Here is a 25,741-nt window from a genome sequence, read left to right on the forward strand (position 1 = left end):
GATCAATAAAGTTCACTTTCTTTCTTTTCTATATAAATAAAATTCAATTCAAAAACTATACTGTGTGTCTTTGTTTCTGTGAGAGTTTTTTTTTTTTAAGCAGAAATGGGCTTTAGTAGAAAATCAAAAGTGTGACTTAAATGGCTTGTTTTCTCTTTTTCACAAACAGACACAGGCAGCTTACTCACTGACTTAATTTCATTTTCAAGCCTTTTTTGCTTTCTGTCAGCAATGCCCCCACAAAGACAAATATAGTAAAGTATCCAATAAATAAAATTGCTGGCAGTTTAGTAAACTCCACCTTGTGTAAAAGTCCCCAGGCATGAAGCAGTGTGGCAGCAGTTTTATACTCCACCACTGCACAGACAGAAAGGAACAGCCAAAGCTTTTCCCTTGGTAAATTAACTGTATTTTTTCTCTAGAGGAAAGGGGTTTTCTTGCCTAACCATGCAAACTCTTTACATAAATACTGTGCAAAAATCTTGAGCCACACCTTATTTCTTTATATTTTGATAGGAAAATGGGAAATTGCTGGGAAATACAATATAAAAGAAAAAAAAACTCAAATTTGTTCAGTTGTAACAAACTTTATTCACCTTTATTCTTCAGCACAGCCTGAATTCTCTTAGGCAAGCTTTCTTTTTGTCATTCCTTTAAGTTGTCTTCAGGAATAGTTCTCCTTGATTCTTGAAGGACATTCCAAAGATCCTTTTGAGATAGTGGCTGCTTTTTCTCTGTTCTCTGCTAAGATGACCCCACACTGATTCAGTTACATTGAGATCTTAGCACTGGGGAGGCCAATACATGACTGGTAACGTTTCATCGTGGTTTTTTTATAATTAGGTATGTTTTTACTGCATTGGCAGTTTGTTTGGAATACTTGTTACACTGAACAATAAAGCCATCTGTGATGGTTTGGTACTGAATTTCAGTCAGTGGTGTTGGAGATCTTGTCAAACCTGATGAACTTATGAATACAGAAAACACTGTCTGATTTTGATCTGGCTTGCAATATCAAAAGTGCCTGGAAAGCAATTGGCTAATGGCCAATCATTTTTCAGCCCGATAATTATCCCAAACCCACTTCCAATGCTGTAAAAATATACCTGGATAGAAAAACGCACAGTTGAACACTATCACACATGGAACCCAGAACTTAACATTACTGAAGCAGTGTGGGAAAGGAAAAAAAGGCAGCTAACATCCTTGGAGAGTTTAGGCTGTGCGGAAGAATAAAGGTAGTCATCTCGAATCTTGACTTTCAAGCTAGACAAAATTGTACAAACTCTGGGTTTTGCCTTTTAAATTATATTTACATGATATTGTATTTGTACAGGTTTCAATAGATCGCTACACTGGCAAATGAAGACTCAAGACTATTTCATTGGATGGATGGCATGGATAGACTTTTCCATCTCACTTTATATTAGGGGCTTGCTGCTGTACTGCTTCCATGTCACTCTACCCATCCTCCTCATTCACACCAGCCCTTTGCATGTCCTCCATCACAGCATCAGCAAATCTTCTCTTTGATCTTCTTCTCTTCCTCCTGCCTGGCAGAGCCATATTTAATATTCTTTGTCCAGTATATCCACTATCCCTCCTCTGCACATGTCCAAACCATCTCAGCCTTGGCTCTTTGTCAACCTGAGCTGTCCCTCTGATACACCGATCTCCTCTGATATACTGTAAGTTTCGGGCTATAAGGCGCTACTTTTTGCACAAGCTTTGAACCCTGCGGCTTTTAGTCAGGTGCGGCTTTTCTATGGATCGTCCATGACTTTTGTGATATCGTAAGACGATTGTTTTGGTTGTTCCGCTGTTGTACGGCACTACGTTGCCTGGCGGAAGGGCATGTGATCAGACACACAAGAGTACAAGGGTACAAGAGTGGTAACACTGGTCACATGTCCGTCCGCCAGGCAACGTAGTGCCGTATGAAGTAGCGCGAAAAACAAACTTGATTAGCAAGGCTCTCAGCGAGGGAAATAGAGCTGCTGCACGTACCCTTGGTATAAACGAATCAATGGTGAGACGCTGGAGACGCCAGCGTAAAAAACTAGCTCAGTCCAAAAAGACGAAAAAAGCTTTCAGAGGAAATAAGAGCAGATGGTTTAAACTTGAAGACTGGATGAACACACAGAGAGCAAACGGGCGAGGTGTTTCAACTGTGCAGATCTGATTAAAAGCCAAAACAGTCGCCAACGAAATGAAGATAGAAAATTTCAGAGGTGGGCCATCCTGGTGTCACAGATTTATGAAACGAAAAGGACTGTCCATCAGGGCACGGACGACGGTGTGTCAGCAACTCCCTTCCGACTACGCAGAGAAAATAACAAACTTCCGCAAATTCACACTAAGAAATAAAAACAAATGTATTCCATCGGACCGGATGAGATCATAAACATGGATGAAGTGCCGTTGACGTTTGACCTGTTAATAAGCAAGGTGAATCAACCATCACGGTGAGAACCACTGGCCATGAGAGAACAAATTTCATTTGTGTGCTGGTCTGCACAGCATCAGGGTTTAAACTTCTGCCAATGGTGATTTTTAAGCGAATGACTGTGCCAATAGAAAAGATCTCTGCTAAAGTCAACAAGAAAGGGTGGATGGTGGAAAGCGTAATGAAGGAGTGGCTGCAAGAGTGCTATGGGAAGCGACCTGGAGGATTCTTTCCCCCAAAAAAAGCGTTGCTTGTTTTGGACAGCATGAGGGCCCATATCACAGATTCTGTGAAAGCAGCCATTAAGAGCACAAACTCGATTCCAGCTGTGATTCCTGGAGGCACAATGAAGCACCTGCAGCCACTCGACATAAGTGTGAATTGTGCGTTCAAAGTAGCACTACGCGTTCAGTGGGAGGCGTGGATGATGAGCGGCGATAAATCATTCACCAAAACTGGTTGCATGCGAAGAGCAAGTTTTGCCCAAGGCTGTCAGTGGATTCTGACAGCATGGCGAAGTGTGAAAACATCCACGATCACCAACAGATTTTGAAGGGCTGGACTGCTGCGTGATGGAGAGGGGGACACCGCCATGGCCCTTCAGAGGGTGTTCAACTCCGACACTGACAACGAGGATTTCTTTGGTTTTGAAAGCGACAACGAAGGAGAGAAGCGGAGAGTGGATGACGAAGCCATCCTAAGCCTGTTTGTTTCCGACACTGGAGAAGAGGACTTTGGTGGTTTTAGTGCGCAGGAAGAAGAGAAAGATGGTGGTGAATGACTGACTTTTCTTCTTGTTAAAGCTGTGTCACTGCACCTGAGCCTAAAAGGTAGGCCGAATCTATTTTTCTGGTGTGCTGTAGGTCATTGTTATACACTACATTTGTTACTCGTTTATAAAGCACAGTACATGTTTCGTACTTGTAATTACCTGTACTTGTATATATTAATCAAAGGGATGTGTTCCCAAACAGCCATCTCTTTCCTGATAATCCCCTTTGTGCATATTCTCTTACATATGGTAAGTAAACATTGAAACACCTGCGCCTTTCAGTCAGGTGCGGCTAATGTATGTACAAAACAGAATTTTCCCCTGATTTTAGCTTGTGCAGCTAATATTCAGGTGCGCTTTGTAGTCCGGAAAATACGGTACTCATTTCTAATCTTGTTTATCCTGGTTACTCTCAATGAAAACCTGCTCCCTACTCTCACTATAGATCAAAATGTTGTCTGCAAACATCGTAGTCCACAGAGACTCCTGCCAGACCCCAACCTGACTCAGACCTCAATCACCACAGAAAACAAGAAGGGGCACACAGCTGATCCTGGATTTAATACCACAGCCACCTTGAACCCCTCTGTAATTCCTATGACACATTTTACCATTGTTTTGCTGTCCTCATACATCTCCTGCACCACCCTCACATACTTCTCTGCAAATCCCAACTTCCTCTCAGCACCCTATCATACACTTTCTCTAAATCTACAAAGACACAGCCAACCCCTCTAGAAAATTCAAGAAACAAGTTACATAAAGTGAAAACAAGTGGAGGAAGCTCATAAAAAATTACATAAATAAAAATAGGTTTACTTACCAGCACCCATAATAAGACCGGGAGCAGAGTCTTTGGTGTGGACAGTCCCAGACACATAGGGGTTGTCTGCCCAGCGCAAGTGGAGGTGGAGGTGACAGTCCGGCTGCAGAGGAGACACATGTAGAAAGAACTTAGGAAGCACTCAGATCCACCCACCAAAACAATGTTCAATGTGGCCCAAAGTACTTAGAGTAAAATAGTGGGTCTACTGAATACCGGAGCACTCGCTCAGCAATATTTAATGAGTCTTACGACAGATACCTGATTATCCCACTGCAAACTAATCGCAGTTCAAAAGGGTTTTAGTTCTGTTAATCAAACTGTATTTGTGACAGATATTTAATGAATGATAATTCATTTCAAATATGAGAATCAGAGTGGAGAGTCACCAGTGCAAACGTTAGGCATTTTATGAATTACATTTCCACTTGTTGCTTCAAACCCTAATGCCGAGGATGTTGACTGCAGTTTCAATAGAAATGTATTGTTTTGCACAAAAGATTGTCATGAACTGTTTCTGATAATATATCAAAAACCAGTGTTTGCAAATAGCTGGAAAGCAAGTTTGATCTATAAGAACCTGAAGACTTGTTGGTTGCATCAGATCATTACTCACCAAGATCCATCTCTGTTTTATGAATTACAAACAGTATATTACATCACTTTGGCTCATTCCAAAATAGGGTTTTCAGTATGCTTTCTCATAGATTCCAAAGCAGTGAAGACAAATTGTTGGTTAGGTAGCACAGGACATATTCTTCAGCAGTGTAAGTTAAGTACCATCAGAGGTGTAGTGCTGTTTGTCTAAACACTGTTTTAAAAAATGTTAGTGTGTCTGACTTTACCTGTACCAACTGTACCTACAACTAGCTGTTTTACAACTACTCTTTCAAGAATTTCTGAAATAAAAAGAAGGCTGGCGATTGGCCTATAATTAACTAAAACAGCAAGTGCTGGCTTTTTAAGTAATGGTTTAATTTTTGCCACCTTAAAAGCCTGTGGCATGTAGCATGTTACACTGATCACATTTAAGATCGACGCAATCATTAATGGTAGGAGTTTTATAGGAATGGGGTTTAAGAATGGGAACAAATTAACCTTTTATACCCTATGTAATTTTGCCAGTGTCTGGCTATATGTGCTTTGTGCAGAATTGCTCAGTAAATATATAAAAATCTTTTAGCATCTGCACATTTCTTTGTGGTGCTTCGTGGAGCACGCAAACTACAACACACCGCATTCCGAAACGATAAACCTCTCCTGTGTATAGAGGTCATTTCTCTTAACCAGTCTCTGTCAGGTAATGGCTACAGCTGACAGCACGTGCCTGTTACACTGACATATAGATAGTAGATAGTACATCTGCTATCTGGCTTTGTCTATCTCTGTGAGTTGTGATGTCAGTGAGGCAATACATGTGATGTCAGCTTTTGAAATAAAGCCGCCTCTCTGACTGATAGATGTAATAACTGGAATCCAGGCAAGGTAATTCTGTTGAGGTATGGAAGAGGCTAAAGGGAAGAGAGGTCAATATCAGAGCGACCAACCACGGCTCAGAGATGGTAAATGAGTCTCAAACTGATATCTGTGTCCTACCTCCAGATGTGTCAGCTGACTGAAGCGATGGTTCAAATAAAAGAACAGACTCACACCCCCTCTATCTCCCTGCGAGGTATGATGTATGGATATCAGACTGCGGGTGACTCATTGCTCTTTGCTGACTAGCCTACCCCTACAGCAGCAACTTTCACAAGATGGATGGCAAAGCTAGGAGGGCATCTCAAACACATCCTTCAATGTACAACACTCATCCTTCCTTCGCTTACTTTATGCTTACACTCTGAACAACCTAGTCAACAGGTCTGAACAGTCTGATTGATTGCTGCTTGTGCAAGATTGCATCTGCACTTCAGTTTATAGATACAAAGTCTAAGCCAAGTGTCTACTACTACTATGTACAATATGCATGACTATGTGCAGTACTAACGTACTCTGTAAAAATCTGTATTGAGTACAGACTAGTTTGGTTAGATGGATGCTTACCGCTTTGCAACTGACAGGTTTGCCATTCATGTCAGTGGTAGGTGGGGCCAAGGGTTCCCAGTCACGTCCTTTGTTGTAAGTTATTACAGTTGCCACTCTTCCATCAATTTTCTGGTTTGCCAAGAAGACTCCTTTGATTCCACGTACCTGACAGAATGAGATAGATTTTTCATAGCTTGGGTTAATTTTGCAAAAAGTTATTTCTGTTGCCCTTTTAAAGAAATCTTTGAACATGATGCAAGTCATTTTGAAAAAAAATGTGGTATATATGTAACTACTGCTTAATCTTCTGTCAGCTGCTCCCTCTAGGGCAGGGGTGGAGGAACTCCAGGCCTCAAGGGCCGGTTCATTACTTGGCCTCTGGAGAACTTCAAGACATGTTGAGGAGGTAATTTAACCATTTAAATTAGCTGTGTTGGGTCAAGGACACATCTAAAACCTGCAGGACACTGGCTGTCGAGGCCTGGAGTTCCCCTACACCTGCTATAGGGGTTACCGCAGCAGATCATCTCATCCTATCCCTAGAAGGTCACCCCGAATGACAATCTTAATATATTCTACCATCTCTATCTCTGCCTCCTGTCTTTTTATTAATGTCACCATCTCCAAAACATACATCATACTAGGTCTCAGTACCCTCTTACAAATCTTTCCTTTCATTGTGTTGATGCATGCTCAATCATCCAGGTAAGGAAATCCCCCAAAACTGATTCTGGATGATCATGTTTACTGTAAACCAACACATACCAGTATGTAAGATTTGATCATTATCATCCACTGGAGCACAAACTGGGTGTCATCAGGGCTATACAACACAGAGTGAACACAATCCCCACGGATACAGCAGCCAGGGAAGCAAGAATCACTTGGATGTGCGAGGAAACATTTTTCCCACTGAAAAAATTACGTCCAGATGAACAGAATCAACTTTATGGGCTTTCCTTTTATTCTTGCTACCTCTCACAGAACAAGAATTTATGTTAACTACTAAAACAAAATGTGACACAGATGCTAAAATAAAGACAAAGTTGTAAATTCAATCAGCTGACTGACAGCAGCTTAACATTGGCTAATACTAAGCTAGAGGTCATGTAAAACAAATTAGGCTGTATTAGCCAAACCCTTGTATGCAGTTCAACAAGCAAAGGGAATGTTCTCTTCCAGCTGAGTCACTCAGTAGAACACATGTGGTATGGGATATCTCGCAGGATCTTTTTGGTGTAGTGGAAGTAGATCTTTTTTCTTTGCTCACTGCCCCTACTTCTCCATAACCAACTATTATTGCACCTCTGGGGATGAATGCGATAGCGCATGTTCCTTGACATGTTCCTGTATGCCTTTCCCCCAAAGGAAATGATACCAGTAATTCAAGAAAGAGTGTCTCAGCAGTGCCTCTCTCAGATTCTAGTGGCCCCTTGGTGACCAGCAAAGCTGTGGTATGCAGAGATAATCAGTGTGTTGGCAGTGAGGCCGTCCTCTCTGCAGGACCTCCTCTCTCAGGTGGGAGGGGAGGTGATTCATCCATGCTCAGAACTATGGCAGCTGCATACTTGCCTGTTGAGAGGTCAAACTTGGTAACCAGGTCTTCACCCACATGTGGCGGCAAAAATTTAGAGTGCTGGAGCTTCATATACTAGAGGCTTGTATGCATACAAACAACAGAACTTTGAGCAATGGAGCCAAAACCGACGCATTCTCCCATTCCAGTGCTCTATTGTGGATGTTTTAAAATTCCTGCAGGGACTGCTGGATAAAGGTCTTACCTTTTCTATCATTAAATTTTTTTGACATCTATATGTGCTAATCATAATTGCTTTAATGGGGGTCACAGCAGGTATACAGTGCACCAACTGAATCTTTAAGTCTGTATATATGAAGTTCCTTTCATATAAGACTACGTTGCTTCTTGCTTTGGGTTCTACAAAGCCAGTTGGTGACATTCATGCTTTGCCTTCTTGAACACAGTTTTCTGTTGGCCTCAGAGTTATACTATGTATGAATGTAACATTTACCTAAGGTTATTCCTGTGGCTTGTAGCTCTCTGAAATTTGAGCTTCTGAGTTTCTGCCTCCTTCCTTTGGCTTCTGAGGAGCAGAGGAGGCTGCTTTTTCTGTGTCTGGTGTGAGTACTGAATATATACATTGACTGCACTCAGAATGTGTGTTTATCTGACCAGTTGATTGCCTGCTTTGCTAATCCAGTCAGTAGTAGAGCTCTTTCTAAACAGAAGCTCTCCCAGTGGATTATGAAGGCTTACTGGCATAACGCTCCAAGAGTCTCTCTTTGCCTCTGGGTGTGAGAGCACATTTTATTTATTATTATTGTATTATTTTAGGTATTTATTCTGTTATGTTGCCCGGTCTTATAATAGAATACACCTTGAGGCGACTGATGATTTGGGGCTAAATAAATAACGCTGAATTGAATATGAGGTAATGAATGAGAATTGGGAAATTCAGGGGCTCTTTTTAAAGGGGTCATTGTGGATGATATTTATGCTGCAAACATGTTCAATTCTATCACTTAGAAGTGATCGCTCCTTCATTACCTTATTTTGTCCTTTCTGCTTAGTCCACAATGCACTAGGTCCCACTTAGGTCTGGTGGCTGCTTTCCGGGGCCTGTATATATTTCCCACACTATATGTGTTGTACCAAGTAAAATGACTGAAAAGGAACAAAGTGTGATGTCTGTAACTTCTGTTCCCTCAAGGAGCAGAATGAGGTAGACTTTCAGGATACTCCTCTGTGTAGCATAGCTCAGTGAAGGGCAGCTACAAAACTGAGGGATGACTGCGATGACAGGGTTGTGTAAGTGTGGGAAGAGCTGTGCATATGTCATCACATCATCTGCCTTAAAGGTGTGAATACAGGTGTCTTTGGCCAGGGCATGCAGGGGTGTGATAACCCACAATATACAGTATGTGTTTTACCTCATTGATGTCCTACAAGGAACAGAAGCTATAGACATTAACACTTTGATTTATTGCTTTTTTATGTGTGCTAGTTCAGTTTTTAATATTACCGGTACTGGTTTTATGTTGTAATCTAGATAAAGGAATCTAAAACTGGAATTTAACGTAACTTTGAATTCCAGAGTCTGAGTCATAATATCAAATAGAATATGCCGTTTAACCATCATTAAGGTTTAAACCACTGGACTGTTAAAGTTTAATTCACAGAAATCAATATCTACTGCATAGTTTTTGTGGCTGTGATATTGTTAGCTTTAGGTTCTGAAGATAAAATATAAAAGACTGAAACAATAATGAACAAAAACATTTAGACCAAGCCAGGCAGCATATCAGATATGTCTGCTTCTATAGCCTTCCTCAGCTCTCAGTGGCACTGATGTCCACACAAGAGAAACAAATCGTTTAAATCAAAGTACATAAGCCTGCCTGTATTCTCTTTGTACGTCTGGCTTCAAACCTCTTCCTGTCTGTATTTTATAGTCCTTCTGCTTCAATCTGTCTTTATTCATCCCACATATATTGTTCACCTCTCTATCTATATCTACAGCCTGTGACGAAAGCGCAGCCCAGAGCAAGGGATGACACATGGGAAGGAGGAGATGATCCACTGCCTATTCTTTCCCCTCTAACGCTCCCTCTCTCTTTCTTCCTCCACCCTTTGTGTCACGTCTTCTGTGCCCATTTATCTGGAGAAATTGGCAAAAGACTCAGGACATACACAAATGAACAAATGCATAGCATAGCTGCCTTGTAATGTGAAAGTTTTCCTGGCATGCTTAATGTGGAGAAGAGTAAGGAATTAACGTTTAACTTGGGTTTATACAGGGAGTGCAGAATTATTAGGCAAATGAGTATTTTGTCCACATCATCCTCTTCATGCATGTTGTCTTACTCCAAGCTGTATAGGCTCGAAAGCCTACTACCAATTAAGCATATTAGGTGATGTGCAACTCTATAATGAGAAGGGGTGTGGTCTAATGACATCAACACCCTATATCAGGTGTGCATAATTATTAGGCAACGTCCTTTCCTTTGGCAAAATGGGTCAAAAGAAGGACTTGACAGGCTCAGAAAAGTCAAAAATACTGAGATATCTTGCAGAGGGATGCAGCAGTCTCAAAATTGCAAAGCTTCTGAAGCGTGATCATCGAACAATCAAGCGTTTTATTCAAAATAGTCAACAGGGTCGCAAGAAGCGTGTGGAAAAACCAAGGCGCCAAATAACTGCCCATGAACTGAGAAAAGTCAAGCGTGCAGCTGCCAAGATGCCACTTGCCACCAGTTTGGCCATATTTCAGAGCTGCAATATCACTGGAGTGCCCAAAAGCACAAGGTGTGCAATATTCAGAGACATGGCCAAGACGACCACCACTGAACAAGACACACAAGCTGAAACGTCAAGACTGGGCCAAGAAATATCTCAAGACTGGTTTTTCTAAGGTTTTATGGACTGATGAAATGAGAGTGAGTCTTGATGGGCCAGATGGATGGGCCCGTGGCTGGATTGGTAAAGGGCAGAGAGCTCCAGTCCGAAGGTGGAGGTGGAGTACTGGTTTGGGCTGGTATCATCAAAGATGAGCTTGTGGGGCCTTTTCGGGTTGAGGATGGAGTCAAGCTCAACTCCCAGTCCTACTGCCAGTTTCTGGAAGACACCTTCTTCAAGCAGTGGTACAGGAAGAAGTCTGCATCCTTCAAGAAAAACATGATTTTCATGCAGGACAATGCTCCATCACACGCGTCCAAGTACTCCACAGCGTGGCTGGCAAGAAAGGGTATAAAAGAAGAAAAACTAATGACATGGCCTCCTTGTTCACCTGATCTGAACCCCATTGAGAACCTGTGGTCCATCATCAAATGTGAGATTTACAAGGAGGGAAAACAGTACACCTCTCTGAACAGTGTCTGGGAGGCTGTGGTTGCTGCTGCACGCAATGTTGATGGTGAACAGATCAAAACACTGACAGAATCCATGGATGGCAGGCTTTTGAGTGTCCTTGCAAAGAAAGGTGGCTATATTGGTCGCTGATTTGTTTTTGTTTTGTTTTTGAATGTCAGAAATGTATATTTGTGAACGTGGAGATGTTATATTGGTTTCACTGGTAAAAATAAATAAAGGCAGCACAGTGGCACGGTGGTTAGCACTGTTGCCGCACAGCAAGAAGGTCCTGAGTTCAATTCCAACATCATTTCTGTGTGGAGTTTGCATGTTCTCCCCGTGTTTGCGTGGGTTCCCTCCGGGTACTCCGGCTTCCTCCCACCGTCCAAAGACATGAAGGTTGTGGGGATAGGTTAATTGATAAATCCAAATTGCCACTAGGTGTGAATGTGCAAGTGAATGTGAGTGCGAATGGTTGTCTGTCCCTGTGTGTTGGCCCTGCGACAGACTGGCTATGACAGCTGGGATAGGCTCCAGCGCCCCCCGCGACCCTGAAAAGGATAAGCGGAGGCGAATGGATGGATGGATGGTAAAAATAAATAATTGAAATGGGTATATATTTGTTTTTGTTAAGTTGCCTAATAATTATGCACACACAAAATATCCCCCTAAAATAGCTAAAACTAAAAACTACTTCCAAAAACATTCAGCTTTGATATTAATGAGTTTTTTGGGTTCATTGAGAACATGGTTGTTGTTCAATAATAAAATCATTCCTCAAAAATACAACTTGCCTAATAATTCTGCACTCCCTGTATGTCCCCTGATCACTCAATATGGGTTAGAAGAGCTGTCCAGAAAAAATGACCCAGCTTCCTAAGCTTTGTAGCTTTGCCTGCCACCACCATGACCTGGGCTGGAAAACAGTTTGATTAAAAGATCCAAACGGGGTGCATTAATGGGTGGGTTATAAGGACACAGTGTACCCCTTCTGCAATCAACAGGAATTTTCTGTCATAAAAATAGTTTTTACATTTTGTCATTTTTTCTCCCTATTTCCCTCTTAAACCCACAGGTCTGCTTACAAAACTCTTTATTTTAATACTGTTTTGTGGAACTATAACAACTTTTTAGCCTGACTTCCTCATAAGGGACACATATAAAAACAGAAGACTTTAAAACATGTATTAAGATTCAGAGTCAAGAAACTGGTGTTTAGTTTAGAAAGAAAACAACATAGAGACGTTTGAAGTAAGAAACTACTTTGAAAATGGCCTGTATCCACCCATTCACACACATATTCACACACTGGTGATGGCAAGCTACATTGTAGCCACAGCCACCCTGGGGCGCACTGACAGAGGCAAGGCTGCCGGACACTGGCGCCACCGGGCCCTCTGACCACGACCAGTAGGCAACGGGTGAAGTGTCTTGCCCAAGGACACAACAACCGAGACTGTCCAAGCCGGGGCTCGAACCAGCAACCTTCCGATTACAAGGCGAACTCCCAACTCTTGAGCCACCATCGCCCCACTCGTTTCTCACAACAAAAAGTTAAAGTGCTTCCTAACATTCACATTACTCTTTTCTACTTTAAACTTTGCGCATGTTCAGGTCAATGAACATGCGCAAGGATATGGTTAACAATATTCTCTGTTTTTCTTGTACTGATTGTGTATTATAATACAGTTGCCCAGGCTTTGGATGTTATTTCATTAGAGAAATAATAGCAATTTGACAAGTAAATCACTTTTAAAGTGTTTTGAGTCTTTGTGCTTTAAAATTACAACCCCATCTTACCTCCAGAATGTCAATGAGAACATTCTCTTCTGGCTGCTTGGTGCTGCGAACATTTTCCAGGACGATGGAGTAGTAGATGCCTTCGGGATCTGACTGGTACAGGTTGTATGTGTCTGACTGGTACCACTCCTGGAGGGCGAGGAAGACCTGGTTCTCATCTGTGCTCACTATCTGAACATCCTAGAGAATGAAACAGAAAAATTAGTGCTCTTGGGAGTGAAACAAGAGAAAAGAAGCGTAAAAGAAGGAAACTGAATAAAGAGAATAAAGGGGATGGAATAACAAAGTAAGCTCAGAGAAAGAAAAGAGAAAATAAGGTAATAATGACAGATAATGAATACAAGAGAAATGACTGACAAAGAAAATGAAAGCAAGTAATGACAGATGGAGAGAAGACAGAAAAAAGAAACTGAATAAAGAAAAGAAAGGAGAGTGAGAATAGATAAATCAGTAACAGAAGCAAGTGTAATTCATAGAACTTTGACAGTGATTTGCAGCAAGCCAGGGAACATAATCGGATAAATACAAATGTAGAGAGTGAGGAAAAAACTCAACAGAAAACGGGGGAGATGACGAATAAGGGTTCTACCCACTGAACACTGTTTCCTGGAGTGTAGAATACCGTTAGGTGTATCTGACAAAGCTCTTGAGACTCTGATGAAAATGGTTTCATCACTCATGAAAGACTGTAATGAAGGATCAAAGAGCAATTCAGCACTTTCTCTCTATTAGTGATTACATTAACATAACATTTGGAGACGAAGCCAAGAAGGTGTGTCTATAATCACTGACACGCTTCCATCTTGTTTATGAAAAACACTCAAGCTCAATTACCCTTAGATTTATGGTGGTGGTTCCAAGTAATAGCAATATTGAAAGCCATATGCTGATCTTCATATTCATAAAGGTACTCTTTCTGAGTCACTCAGCAGCTTTCTGCAAATTGCCACAGTGCTGATTATGGACGGATGCTGTCTCAGGACCCATGGTGACACATTTGAAAGGACTGGGTACCTTTTAGCTTAATTTTTTTACTGTGCAGAATTAACATTGTGACCTGAAAACCACTAATGCTTCCCTGAAAGTAAAAAAAAGTTCGATTTTTGAATCCAACAGAACTGTGAGCAATAAAAGACTTAACAACTTAAACACTTGTAAACACAAAGCTTTTAAACAGGACACATGGTATGGTCTTATAAGAGACTCTTGAGTCTTTTGCTATTTATGGCAATGCCAGCACACCTATTGTACCACAGTGTGAGATTGGTGCAAAAAGTGTTAAGCAGCTTATTAAATACAGCCGTATTTGTTACTCTGGGAATGGGAAGAGACAATGTTTGTATATAAAGAATTCTTCTTCTTTTATTTATTAAGGGACAAAGGTTAGCCAAGCCTGCCTGGCCAAGTGTGGAAAATGTAATTGTATTGCATTTGTATCCTTGAGCAACATACTGAATCCGTGTGTAAGTTCAAACAATAATGTAGACAGAACAATAGCAAACAAGGCAAGCAGTGCTTGTCTTGTGAAATCTAAAAATTGACATTAGTTCAAATGCAGCTGTTACGGTTGTTGATATGGCTAGGAGACGCTCCCTGTGGGAGAATGCTGTTGTTTCCCTTTCCCCCTTCCTGTCACGTCTTTTGGGTTCTGGGTGACGCAGCTGAGTAGCGTTACGGCTCGTTAGCCACGGGATCAAAACGGCCGTGTCTCACACGCTAGCCCCCCCTTCCCTGCGACGCGCTACGGCAGCTCGGAAAGGTTGAGCGGACTTCTGGAGGCTCTGAGCGGTGTGTGTGATAGTGTTTCTGTGCCCCTCTGCTGTTTGGGATATTGAGATCGCGGGGGACTGCCGTGGAAGCAGCTAGGGGGTTCTCCGCCATTTTTGTTTGACCAGTTTTCTCCCGTTTCATGGAAAGCCAGGGAGGTCGGGGTATTACTTCCCTGATCAAGAAAAAGAAAATACGACACCTGACCTCCCTGGTGTTTTGTTACTAGAATGGGGGAGGGTTTTTGTTTGTTATTTTGGCCTCGGAGACTCCGAAGCTTTTAGCTTCCCGGCTCAGCTGTGTGCTGCAAGTATTTTGCTTGGCTTGGTGAAATAAACCCCGTGAGCCTTCCAGTGACTGGTTTATGCGCGGTTACACTCTTTTCCCGTGTTCTTCCACTATTCCGAGAAAAGGTTGCACCTCTGGCCAGTGGCTATCCCGGGCTAAAGGGGACGGGGCGTAACAGTAACACAGTCTCTCTCCTTTCATCTCAAACAGCATTCTGTCCCACAGCCCCTCACCTTTTTGCATCTATCCTTCAAATCATTGCCAACTTGGGTTGATCTGATATCCTCGTGTTGGTGTTGTTCCCAGATCATCATACTAAATGTTGTTCCAGGATCAACATTGCAAGTGACCAATCAGAATGTTGTGACGTCATAGTTTTGCGACTTCGGGAAAAACCGGCGTAAAACAAAAAACTGTACTTAAGCTGCGTGAAACCGCCTCTGTCCGCCGATCAACAGACCCTGACCCTAACCCTAACTGTAACCCTTTAATAAACAGGAAGCAGAATTGATATTGTCCTTGCAACATTGGAATTTCATAAATGCACGAATGGCTTGGCGCGCAAAGGAATAACGTCACAACAATGTGATTGGTCACTTGCAATGTTGAACCTGGAACAACATTTTCATGATGGTCTGGGAACAACACCAACACGAGGATATCAGATCATCCGCCAACTTGTGGCTGCAGTTGACTATTGACAGTGCAAGCAGTCTCGACTCTGCTTTTGGCCAGATTCAGGTGCGTGTCCATATCCCGTTAAGAATGGCTTTAACTTTTCAAGTTCAAATGCAAACTGTGGCTGTTTGTGCATGGTGTGTGCATGGTGGACAAATCTCTGATCAGTTCCCCTCTTTGATGGGGAATTAATGGGAAACTGAGATGATGCCTCTGCTTTCACTGTTCTGAGATCAGTTGCCAGAACAGAACTAGGACTAGCAATTAAACAAGCACACACTGATACCTCAGCTTTCTTTGTACTAACCATCTTGGTCAACATGTGTGATGAAGATGAGTTGGGAGTAGTGTGAAAGGCACATCAGCAAGAAAAGCCTTGATGGTGCAGGGAAACCATCAGCTCCTGCTAAATCCTTCTTTATAAAACAGTCAATTTAAACAAATAAGGTGGTTTCCAAATACAACATCTTGTATTTGTTTATAATTCCATATTCACACTTATCAATGTCACACAATGCTTAAACCTATTAATTCAGATGTGATTTTAAAAATGTTAGAAATACATTTATTCTTTTTAAAATTAAGATTTAGGTCTTTTTCTGAGCTAAATAGTCCTACCCTACTGAAGCTTAAAGAGAATATAAAGTATTTAAAATGGGCTCAGTTTCAAACTTCTGCAAATAGACTAATGTGACTAATGGGGAATATTTTTCTGCAGGAGTACTTTTACTTTTTGAACCCGACAACACAAACTTTTGTGTCTTGAGGGGTTGTCATAATGTTTTCCTACTTTTGCTTGATAAATGGCTCTGAAAGAAATTCCTCCAGCAATTTTCATTGTCAGCAAATGGAAAATATTTGGGTGACAAATACAAAAGTAATATTTTACAATTCTTCAGCCGGGAAGGAGTGCAAAGAGGTGAAGATGTACAGAAAGAGTCTATCAGCATTTATTAAAGAATATCAAACAGGCAGCACGAGACAGATTAATCTGGTCTAACGTCCCTTATTAAACAGGCAACTCATTCCAACTCTAAATTAATGAGGCATACAGCAAAGTACAAGCTCTTTTTTGAGACACATAAGATTGGTGTCTGTGTGAAATTGGCTGTATGTTAGTTGGACAGGGACTATCTACGAAGTGCAACATCAAACGGCACAATACCTAAATATTCAACTGTAACTTCACTTTTTCTGTATACAGCCCATCTCTGCTGGTTCCACCTGTCCCCAGTTACTTCCCCGTGTCCTTTTTAGTCCTGGCTTTGCCTCACAGTCCTCGTCTGGATTTCTGTTTCATTTGTCTATTGGACTTTGAGTTCTTCTGGACTGTCTTATATGCTTTTTCAGCTCAGTTAAGTTTGTTTTTGTGGTCATTCTTATTCCTGCCAGTGTCTGCTAACTCAAAACAAATTAGTCTTTATTAACATCTACAGACTTCTGGCACTGCTCATGCATTAACATGCAAGACTGCTGCTCAAATTACACAAGACTGTGACAATGGCAATCAGTAAGTTAAACATTTAACCATAAAACAATGTCAAAATGCCTAATCAGCAAATCAAGTTGCCAACACTCAACCACAAACCATCAAAGAATATAACTATTATATGATGAAAGTAGAACATCGTTATGCTGCACGTTCCAGGCAGATATATTGTCATTCCTGTATAACACATTACCATGCAACACTGCCTCTAAATGAAAAAATAAATGAGCAGTCTTCATAATGACACCATCATGTTTCAGTTCAAACACAAATATTCCACCTCATTTACTTCTCCTTGCATCTTCAACTCCATATACCTTTTCTTTCTTTCTTCTTTATTCCAGTCCTCCATTAAAGCCCTGCGCTGCAGCCTGTTTTTGGCTGACAGTTCATCTGAGGCAGCAGTATGGAGCTTGGGAGGAGTTGGAACTGAAAAATGTCTAAACTTTAGCTTCCGATGCCTTTTTAACATTCAGAGATAGTCCTCCACCTACCAGAGGGACTAAAAAAACAACACAAAAAGAAGAAAAAAAACAATCATACACCAACACCAAGGACTGTTGGGGTGACAATGTAAATATATGCAGACAGTATTCATGGAAATGCTTGGGTGGAAGACCTCAATTTAGTGGCCAAACAGAGTAGGAAGGAAAAGAATATCCTGTGACTCAACTCAGGAATCGGATGTGATAAAGATGGAAAAAAGCACTGTTGTCTCAATATAGGTAAGGGTTATTAAAAAGGGAAACACATGAGCATATTTAATGGCCTGAGATACTACAGTGGGGCAAAAAAGTATTTAGTCAGCCACCGATTGTGCAAGTTCCCCCACTTAAAATGATGACAGAGGTCAGTAATTTGCACCAGAGGTACACTTCAACTGTGAGAGACAGAATGTGAAAAAAAAAATCCATGAATTCACAAGGTAGGATTTGTAAAGAATTTATTCGTAAATCAGGGTGGAAAATAAGTATTTGGTCACCTCAAACAAGGAAAATCTCTGGCTCTCACAGACCTGTAACGTCTTCTGTAAGAAGCTTTTCTGTCCCCCACTCGTTACCTGTATGAATGGCACCTGTTTGAACTCATCATCTGTATAAAAGACACCTGTCCACAGCCTCAAACATTCAGACTCCAAACTCCGCCATGGCCAAGACCAAAGAGCTTTCGAAGGACACCAGGAAAAGTATTGTAGACCTGCACCAGACTGGGAAGAGTGAATCTACAATAGGCAAGCAGCTTGGTGTGAAAAAAATCAACTGTGGGAGCAATCATCAGAAAATGGAAGACATACAAGACCACTGATAATCTCCCTCGATCTGGGGCTCCACGCAAGATCTCATCCCGTGGGGTCAAAATGATCATGAGAACGGTGAGCAAAGATCCCAGAACCACACGGGGGGACCTGGTGAATGACCTGCAGAGAGCTGGGACCAAAGTAACAAAGGTCACCATCAGTAACACACTACAACGGCAGGGAATCAAATCCCGCAGTGCCAGACGTGTTCCGCTGCTGAAGCCAGTGCATGTCCAGGCCCGTCTGAAGTTTGCCAGAGAGCACATGGATGATACAGCAGAGGATTGGGAGAATGTCATGTGGTCAGATGAAACCAAAGTAGAACTTTTTGGTATAAACTCAACTCGTCGTGTTTGGAGGAAGAAGAATACTGAGTTGCATCCCAAGAACACCATACCTACTGTGAAGCATGGGGGTGGAAACATCATGCTATGGGGCTGTTTTTCTGCCAAGGGGACAGGACGACTGATCCGTGTTAAGGACAGAATGAATGGGGCCATGTATCGTGAGATTTTGAGCCAAAACCTCCTTCCATCAGTGAGAACTTTGAAGATGAAACGAGGCTGGGTCTTCCAACATGACAATGATCCAAAACACACCGCCCGGGCAACAAAGGAGTGGCTCCGTAAGAAGCATTTGAAAGTCCTGGAGTGGCCTAGCCAGTCTCCAGACCTCAACCCCATAGAAAATCTGTGGCGGGAGTTGAAAGTCCGTGTTGCTCGGCGACAGCCCCAAAACATCACTGCTCTCGAGAAGATCTGCATGGAGGAATGGGCCAAAATACCAGCTACTGTGTGTGCAAACCTGGTAAAGACCTATAGTAAACGTTTGACCTCTGTTATTGCCAACAAAGGTTATGTTACAAAGTATTGAGTTGTATTTTTGTTATTGACCAAATACTTATTTTCCACCCTGATTTACGAATAAATTCTTTACAAATCCTACCATGTGGATTCATGGATTTTTTTTTCCACATTCTGTCTCTCACAGTTGAAGTGTACCTCTGGTTAGGGCTGAACGATTATGGAAAATAATCTAATTGCGATTTTTTGCCCCAATATTGCGATTGCGATGCGATATGCGATTATTTTTTAAGGTCTTTGTCTTCTGTATTATTAAACAAAGACAAGCAATACATCATATAGTATGGCCAATACTATATTACATTAATTTTAAACTGTTCTTTCCTGGAAGACAGACCTCTGTTATGATGACATGAGGTGATGCATGAATTGATGACTGACATTTTTATTTAACTTCTTCAATCACAACAGTATATTTGAACATACACAATAGTTTATTTTTAGCTTACAAACATCTGAGCATAAAGTGCTGACAAGGAACCCTGGTGTAAATGTAAAGTGTAGAAGTAAATTTAAATCTATTTTGATATACAAAGAGGTGTTTACAAAGGTTATAAAGCTAGTTATGTAGCTATTTGGTGGTTACGTGTTTTGATATTTACATGTTTACATGTTTGAATGTTTAGACATGCATGTTCAAACCAGTAATAAGTATGTGTTATATCTACCTGGTTGTTTTCCCTGTTTTGATCTGAGTATAAGATTTCCTGGCTTCTGAGAGGCCAGTGAAGTATTCATGAGGGCGGCACACAGGAAGTGTGGGTTGTTGTTGCAGGGTGCTAAAAGTAAAGAGGCTGCTAAAAAGTTATCCGTCTCCGTCTTGCTGTTCCTAATTATTCAGAGAGATTCCCAACCATCTAGTGAACCCTCACGTTACATCTGGTGGCAGCGGTGGGATTTATTTTCTTGATGGATCTGTGTATTTGGTGAGTTTTACTCCCAAGCTGCGGATAAGATCGTTTTTTTTCCCCGCTGGGATTTATCCCTCTCTGTGAACAGCTGATGAACTGAAAATAATAATAGTAATAATTTTTGGAGATAGGAAGGATTGTTGCAGCTTTTCTCTCTGTTTTTGTGATTTTTTTTTTTTTTTTTTGAGCTGGATATTTGTTGGGAACATGTCGGCTGACGAGAGTGAATCTGTGCATGAGCTGCGCTCTTCTCCTGTGCCACATTCGAGGTCAGTGGATGCAATGCGGACTGTTGCTGCTCCCGCCCACCATACCGTTTCCAGTGCCCTGACAATAGATCTTCCACCTGTTTTTAAAGGAGATGGGACTGAATCTTTTACTAGTTGGTCTCGTCGCTTTGAAGTGGCAGTGCAAGCTATGACTCCACCTGAGGTAGATTTGCCAACTGTGATGTCCTCTGTTCTGCCTACTCGTCTAGCAGATGCTGCATTTTTGTACTGGGACAGTTTGCCTTCATCAGCCCAGAAAGACTATGATCTAGTGAAGGATAAGCTGAAAGAGGTTTTCGGTCCAAAATATTCTCTGCCATTCTTCCAGACACATGTGAATGCTCGCCCCCGGAAACCAGGTGAAAGTTTAGATGTGTACAGCGCGGATATTACCCGTCTTGTGCTTGAAGCTTTCCCTAACTATGACTACAATGCCTTGGAAGGTGAAAAATTTCGCCGTTTTGTTGCTGGGTTGGACCCCACCTTGCAATCTAAGATTCATGAGATGGGTGCAGAGGATCTCGACGGAGCCCTGCGCATTGCCAGCCGTTGTGAGAGAGCACGGGCAGCATTGCAACTTACAGCTGCAGGATCCTCTCATATTCCGTCTTCAGAACAGGTTGCTATGATACGTCCTCAGCCTACTGATGCTAAACTTCTTCAAGCGGTTGAGGAGCTCACGCTTACTGTAACCAGCCTGAAACATGAAGTACAGCAGTTACGGGAGAAACAGAGTTACCTTGCCCAACGTTTGGACTCCAGTCGTGATAGATCCTCCTCTTCCAATGTTCAGTACAGCACCCGCAGTGCGTCCCCGTCGCCTTATCATGCCAGACAACATTCCAGAGACTATTGCTCGCCTGAGAGGCGTTATCATCGTGATCCAGAGTCTCACCGTGAACGTCCTTCTTCCCCTGTTCCCCAGAGGTTCAATGAGTGGGACAAATGTGAGAAACACGATCAACGCACATACCCTTCCCAACAGCCCCCCCAGTATTCCAGGTACAATTACCCTGACAATAACAGATACCGACGCAGTCCCAGTCCTGCTCCACGTAGAGTTAGAGATGCTGCGTCCTACAGTAGGACCGGTGTTCGTTTCCAGTCCCCGGAAAGGCCTGCACATTTCACCTCCGGCCCACAGGGAAACTTTCATTAGCTGCTGTTGAGGGGCAAACATCAGCTACAGTATCAGGGCCCCAAAACCACATCCCCCAGTTCCCCTCAGAATCTGATGGATCAGTCTCCTCTAACGTCTTGGCTATTGTCGAGGGCATTGAAGTGTGTGCTCTAATTGACTCTGGTTCCTTTGTCTCCCTTGTGAGTGAAGATTTTCGAAACGCTCATCCAGCTTTGAAAAAACGGCCTATGGTAGCATCCTCTGTGCCAGCTCGTTCGGTCAATGGAGAACGTCTGGAAATCTTAGGCAAGTTAACCGTTGGTATTAGGCTTGGGACTCAGGTATGGCAGCAGGACTTTGAAGTCCTCAGAGGTGCTTACCAGCCAGTCATTCTAGGTTGGGATTTTCTGCAGAGGCACCATGCTCTTCTCGACCTCAAAAACAAAGTGCTGCAACTGTGGGACATGAAAATTCCCCTGTTGCCCAAAGGACATGAGGTGGCTGCCTGCTGTAATGTTTCCGTGTTAGCGCCAACCAAAATTCCAGCTATGAGCGAAACTCTGATCACAGCCTGTGTGTCAGCAGCCACACCGGCTTCTCCTGTTCCAACAGACTACTATGGTGTCTTGATCCCTAATCCAACATGTGACATTGTTGTGGCTCACACTCTCAGTGAAGTTCAGAATGGTACTACAGTGGTTCGAATGCTTAATCCCTCCAGTGATGAAATCGAACTGTACCCTGGACAGCATCTTGGTGAGTTTCATTCAGGCTCATCTGTTGATATCATTCCACTGGAGCAGACATGTTGTGCTACTTCACCTGTGTATGATTCGACTCTGCCGGTAGAAATAGATGAAACAAACTTGTCACACTCCCAGGTTCAGTCCCTGAAATCACTTCTCCAGAAGTATTCAGGAATCTTCAGTAAGCACTCAGAGGACAGAGGTCACACAGGCATAATTAAGCATCATATTCACACAGGTGATGCTACACCGATTAAACAAAGAGCCTATAGAGTGACACCTGAACAGAGAGCTGAAATACAGACTCAAGTTGACAACCTTTTAAAGGCAGGTGTCATCGAAGAAAGCTACAGCCCATGGGCCGCCCCAGTTGTTCTGGTGCGAAAGAAAAATGGTACGTGGCGTTTCTGTCTCGACTATAGGAAACTCAATGCAGTGACAATCAAAGACTCTCATCCTCTTCCAAGGGTTGATGATGCACTGGATGCGCTGTCAGGTTCTGCCTGGTTCTCCACAATGGACCTTCAACATGGCTATTGGCAGGTTGAACTGGAAGAGAAGGATCGTGAGAAAACTGCTTTCACAACCGGCAGTGGACTTTACCACTTCACTGTTATGCCCATGGGACTCACAAACGCTCCAGCCACATGTCAGCGGTTAATGGAGATGGTACTTCGTGGCCTTCCCTGGAAAACCTGCTTAGTGTATTTGGATGATGTCCTTATTTACAGCCGCTCTTTCGCAGAACATCTCCAGCATCTGGAAGAAATTTTCGGCAGATTCCAGGCAAGTGGCTTGAAGCTAAACCCCTCAAAATGCTGTTTTGCCAAAGATCAGGTACAATTTCTGGGCCACATTGTATCAAAACATGGTATCCAGCCTGACCCCAGAAATGTGAACAGTGTGCAAGCCTGGCCTATTCCACAAACAGCGACAGAAGTAAGGTCATTCCTTGGACTTTGTTCATATTATCGCAAGTTTATTCAAAACTTTGCGCACCACAGTGTCCCCCTACATGCTCTCACTGAGAAGCATGCAACTTTTCAATGGACTTCTCAGTGCCAGGATGCATTCATGTATCTGAAACATGCCCTCTCAAACCCTCCAGTGGTTTCATTCCCTGACTTCACATTGCCATTTTCTCTGTATACTGATGCTTCTAGCACAGCTATTGGCAGTGTACTAGCTCAAAAACAGGGACAGCAAGAGAAAGTCATTGCCTATGCTAGCCATGCGCTTACAAAGGCAGAAAGAAAGTGGTCGACTTATGATCGAGAACTCTGGGCCATTGTTTGGGCAGTTAGACATTTTCGGCACTACCTCTACAAGCAGCCATTTGTTATTGTCACGGATCACAAGCCCCTCCTGGGTCTTCGGAAAATACCCATTGACAGTGATAGAACTGGTCGCCGTGCTCGCTGGGCTCTTGAACTTGATCCTTTTGAGTGGACTGTGATTCATAAAGATGGCCACCGCCACCTCAATGCGGACGCACTGTCACGTCGCCCTGTCACGGGTGAAACCGTAGAGCAGGACACAGTCTGCACTGCTTCTGCTACCTTGAAACCTGAAGAGAGGTGCGTGGGTCCTGCAGGCCCGCCCAACCATAGTCCCTGCAGTACTGACCAAAAACACATTCCATGCAATGACCTTCCTGATCCACGACTGCAGTGTGCAGCGCTATCTGTTTCATCCACATTTGTGCTTGAGCTGCCTGAAGATGATCTCAAAAGTGAACAACAAAAAGATCCTGTACTGTCAGAAGTCATTGGCTGGAAAGCTAAGGGTCAGAAACCACCCTACTGGCGTATGAAAAAATGCCCACCTCAGGAAAAAGTGCTATGGCATGAGTACTCTAGACTTACCTTTCACAATGGCTTACTCTGTCGTAAAGCTTTCAACCCGTCCCAAAAGTCAGTGTTGCATCAGTTGGTTGTTCCTGAATCTTTAAAAGACACTGTCCTACAGCTGCTGCATGGCAACCCAGTGTCCGGTCACCTATCAGCAGATAAGGTCCTGAAACGTGCTCAGCAGCTATATTACTGGCCATTCATGTCACGTGACATCAGAATATGGTGCACACAATGCACTCCATGTGATGCCAGACGGAATCCCACACCTCATCACAGAGCTCCAATGAAAACAATTGTTGCTGCGGAGCCATTTCAAAAGGTGGCAGCTGACATACTTGAACTCCCCATTACGAGTCGTGGCAACAGGTACGTGCTCGTTGTTCAAGACTATTTCTCGAAATATGTCAATCTCTATGCTATTGCAGACCAACGTGCCACAACAGTTGCAAAATGCCTGTTTGACAACTTCATCTGTCAGCACGGCGTCCCTGAAATGCTACACACGGACCAAGGACGTCAGTTTGAATCTGACCTGGTGAAACATCTGTGTCAGCTGCTAGGCATCCAGAAGACACGGACCAGCCCATATCACCCTCAATGCGACGGGATGGTCGAGAGGTTCAATCGAACACTTATTGACCAGTTAGCGAAGTTACTCCTTCAGCAGCCTGGCGAATGGGATGACTGCCTCAATCAAGTTGCTTTGGCTTACAACACCAGTCCTCACTCTACCACGGGGTTTACGCCATTTTTTCTCACACATGGACATGAGGCACGGATGCCTGCTAATATGCTGTTGCCTACCAACATGTCAGCATCATCTACTTCTGTTTCTCCTGCTGACTACGTCACCCAGTTGACTCAGAGACTTCAGTCTGCCTTCAGCACTGCTGCATGGAACAGAGATTGTGCCCACAACCAGCAGAAACAATTGTACGATAGGGGCATCAAACACACTCCTTATGTTCCGGGTGACTTGGTGTGGTTAAATGACCCCACTACAGCAAAGCAGAAACTTGCTCCACATTGGAAGGGCCCCTTTGAGATATTGGAGTGCCTTGGAACAGATGGAGAAAACCCTGGTGTCACGTACAGGATTCGCTACCTCCTGGACCAATCAGACAAGACTCAAATTGTTCACTACAATCGTCTCAGGCCGTACAAAGCACCTGTTCCTAAAGGTGGAACCAACTCACCTGCTGGTGACATACCTGTACAGCCCCAGATTCCACAGTTGACTGCATTATCAGGTGCGTTGCCCTTCACAGCTTCAAAATCTGCAGCTGAAGGGAGCTGGAATGTTCAGGGCCGCAGCCCTGCAACCTCATCAGACCCTCAGGTTTGTCAGCCACCACCTCTAAACCAGTCACGACCCCATTCCCACTCTCCTTTGTCCCCTTCTCCTCGGTCTGAGACTGTAACGACTTCTCCCTCTGGCCATGTGGTGATACACCAATCAGACATTGTCCCTTCAACTCCTCATCGAGTATCTGGTGTTTCACGGCGATGTGGGAGACGTCAAGTTGTGCCTCCCAGATACCTCAAGGACTATGTTTTGAACTGAACTTGTTTTTGGTTTTGCTGTTGTGTTATTGTTGTCCCCTTTGCTTGCAGCATGTTGGGTTTTTTTTTTTTCTCTTCCTTTTCTGTAGGGAAACGGGGACGTTTCTTATGTGAGGGGGGGAGGAAAATGTAAAGTGTAGAAGTAAATTTAAATCTATTTTGAT

At 43.0% G+C, this 25,741-nt stretch overlaps 1 protein-coding gene across 6 annotated transcripts in view; it reads right to left on the minus strand.

Moving 5' to 3' along the window:
* Positions 1–25,741, minus strand: part of sorcs2 (sortilin-related VPS10 domain containing receptor 2) — a 406,325-nt gene that overhangs the window by 29,867 nt on the left and 350,717 nt on the right. For all 6 annotated transcript variants that reach the window (XM_080876806.1, XM_080876805.1, XM_080876804.1 and 3 more), the window contains 3 exons: positions 12,734–12,913; positions 6,085–6,231; positions 4,042–4,144 (listed from right to left, as the gene is read on the minus strand). In XM_080876806.1, coding sequence (XP_080732932.1) covers positions 4,042–4,144; positions 6,085–6,231; positions 12,734–12,913 — 430 coding nt within the window. The remainder of the gene's footprint in view (positions 1–4,041; positions 4,145–6,084; positions 6,232–12,733; positions 12,914–25,741) is intronic.

This window comes from Rhamphochromis sp. 'chilingali', assembly GCF_963969265.1.
Source record: "Rhamphochromis sp. 'chilingali' genome assembly, chromosome: 1".
Lineage (NCBI taxonomy): Eukaryota > Metazoa > Chordata > Actinopteri > Cichliformes > Cichlidae > Rhamphochromis > Rhamphochromis sp. 'chilingali'.